Source organism: Fundulus heteroclitus, chromosome 7 (genome assembly GCF_011125445.2).
Source record: "Fundulus heteroclitus isolate FHET01 chromosome 7, MU-UCD_Fhet_4.1, whole genome shotgun sequence".
Classification (NCBI taxonomy): domain Eukaryota; kingdom Metazoa; phylum Chordata; class Actinopteri; order Cyprinodontiformes; family Fundulidae; genus Fundulus; species Fundulus heteroclitus.
In genome coordinates this window covers 11,798,427-11,800,646 of record NC_046367.1, presented here as the reverse complement: position 1 = coordinate 11,800,646, position 2,220 = coordinate 11,798,427, and the positions used below count along the sequence as shown (strand labels likewise).

The 2,220-nt window shown below is 33.3% G+C and overlaps 1 protein-coding gene across 1 annotated transcript; it reads left to right on the top strand.

Moving 5' to 3' along the window:
• On the top strand, nt 1–1,770 carry LOC105940260 (olfactory receptor 6N2). Its single transcript, XM_012882746.3, has one exon. It carries the CDS (start codon nt 63–65, stop codon nt 987–989), a length of 927 nt encoding a protein of 308 aa, XP_012738200.2. The 5' UTR covers nt 1–62; the 3' UTR covers nt 990–1,770.
• The last annotated feature ends 450 nt before the right edge of the window (nt 1,771–2,220 follow it).

Below are 2,220 nucleotides of genomic sequence, written 5' to 3'. Positions count from 1 at the left end.
CTTACTTTTGTGAAGCATATTGTCCTTGTGCTATTTATTTATTAACTACCTTGTTGACTGAAATGAATGTAACATACATCACTCTTGATGGCTATGTGGAGGTTGAAAAATACAGATATGTTTACTTTGTTGTCATGTTTACAAGTTACCTTTTGATCCTGTCCAGCAATACTACAGTTGTTTGCGTGATTGTGATTCAAAAAAACCTCCATGAGCCTATGTATATTTTTATTGCTGCTTTGTTAATTAACACAATGCTTTACAGCACTGCTGTCTACCCAAAGCTGTTGATAGACTTTTTATCTGAAAAACAGATTATATCTTTTCCGGTCTGTCTCTTCCAGAGTTTTTTATTCTATTCTTTAAGTTGTTCTGAATTCTTACTGTTAACAGCCATGGCTTATGACAGATATGTGTCCATATGTAAACCTCTGCAATATCCAACCATTATGAGAAAAACACTAGTGAATATTTTGCTTTTTTTAGCTTGGCTTGTACCTGCTTGTTATGTTCTTGTGCCATTCATTGGATTTGCCAATTTAAAACGCTGTAGCCTTACTTTGAAAGGCATTTTTTGCAACAATTCAATGATTTATCTTTTCTGTGTGGTTTCAAGGGCAATATTGGTTTATGGTGTAGTGGTTCTATTCAATCTCAGTCTTCTTCCGATGCTTTTTATACTATTCAGTTACACAATGATACTTATAGTAGCTTACAGAAGTTGTGGTGAAGTCAGGAAAAAAGCAGCACAGACGTGTTTACCTCACCTGTTGGTTTTAATCAACTATTCTTTCTTGCTTACTTATGATGCAATTATAGTTAGACTAGAATCTGATATTTCAAAGACAGTGCGTTTTGGAATGACAATGCAAATAATAATGTGTAGTCCTCTTTTTAATCCAATCGCTTATGGACTTAAAATGAAAGAAATTTATAAACACCTTAGAAGGATATTCTATCATGTTATGGGAAAGCAATTGCTTAATTAGGCTTTTGTTGTTTATGTCATTGGATTTATACCTTTTGTTTGTTTCCCACCTAGTTTACTTGGTAATGGCTGTCGCTGGTGGGATTTCATTTGGAGACTTTTGAAAAAGTATAGCTAAACATTGGCTGTCAATACTAGAATATTACTAATCCGATGCTTCAAAGAATAATTTAATTTATGCACAGAACAGTTTTATTTGCTTTAGTCACTGTGTTTCAAGGATATTTTTCCAAATGCTGTACTGCTTTTAATAACACTTAAAATATCAATGTAATCTTTGTAATTTAATCTCATACAGCCTTAAAATGAAAGAAATCTCATAACAGCTCAAATAGTTGTTCTATAAAACTAAAGAAAGGCTATGCTGCTGTGAAATTGTCCATTTGCCTTTTATTGTGAAAACACTTTTCTTTAAACTTGTCACATATTTTATTCACAATTCCTATTCTTGGTGTGAATCTATGTAGGGATATTTTATTAAGTACAGAGAAAAAGCATAGTCGCCAAAACCAAAAATATCAGAAACTGTCTTCTCAGATTACTCATATTTACATTCAATATTTGTATTAAACTGTGTCTTGCAAAAACTCCTGAATGTTTTCAAACTTTGTTGTAAAAGTTTTCAAACTTTGTTGTATTTTAGTAGTATCTGATCTGGTAGACCACCACAAATTAGTTTAGAATTATGACATGGTAAGAAAATACATTGTGGTTTTCTGTCAGGATCCCAGTGGTGTAATAAATCATGGTAGCTCCCTGGGGATCCTGCAGTCTGTGGTTACGTTAGTCTTGTATTGTTCACCCTTAGATCCTTCGTATTATGATCTGTTTAGATTATGTTTTACATTTATGTTCATTAGTGATTCTAGTGTTGGTTAGATTTGTCCTTTCTTAGTATCAGTTTAGTTAGAGACCAGTGGCGGCTGGTCGAAAAAAAATCTTGGTGGGGCTGGCCAATAGATTTCCCTGCCTAACCCACATGCATTCAAATTAAAAGTCAGAAAAATACTACAATTCCACAATAAACATCTAATTCCCTTCTCAGATTTGGCAATTTACACATACAGTTAACCATTTACAGCAATTTTAGGTCTTATTTTTGAAATGAACAGTATGAGATACAACACTTACACATGACAAAATGTGTGTCTCTCTCTTTCTGTATGTGTGTGTGTGTGTGTGTGTGTGTGTGTGAGGGAGAAAGAGGGAATAAATGAAATAAAACAGTGAAA

What these genes read in the sequence shown, in the direction of transcription:
- LOC105940260 (XM_012882746.3), top strand. Translation starts at nt 63, where the DNA reads ATGAATGTAACATACATCACTCTTGATGGCTATGTGGAGGTTGAAAAA.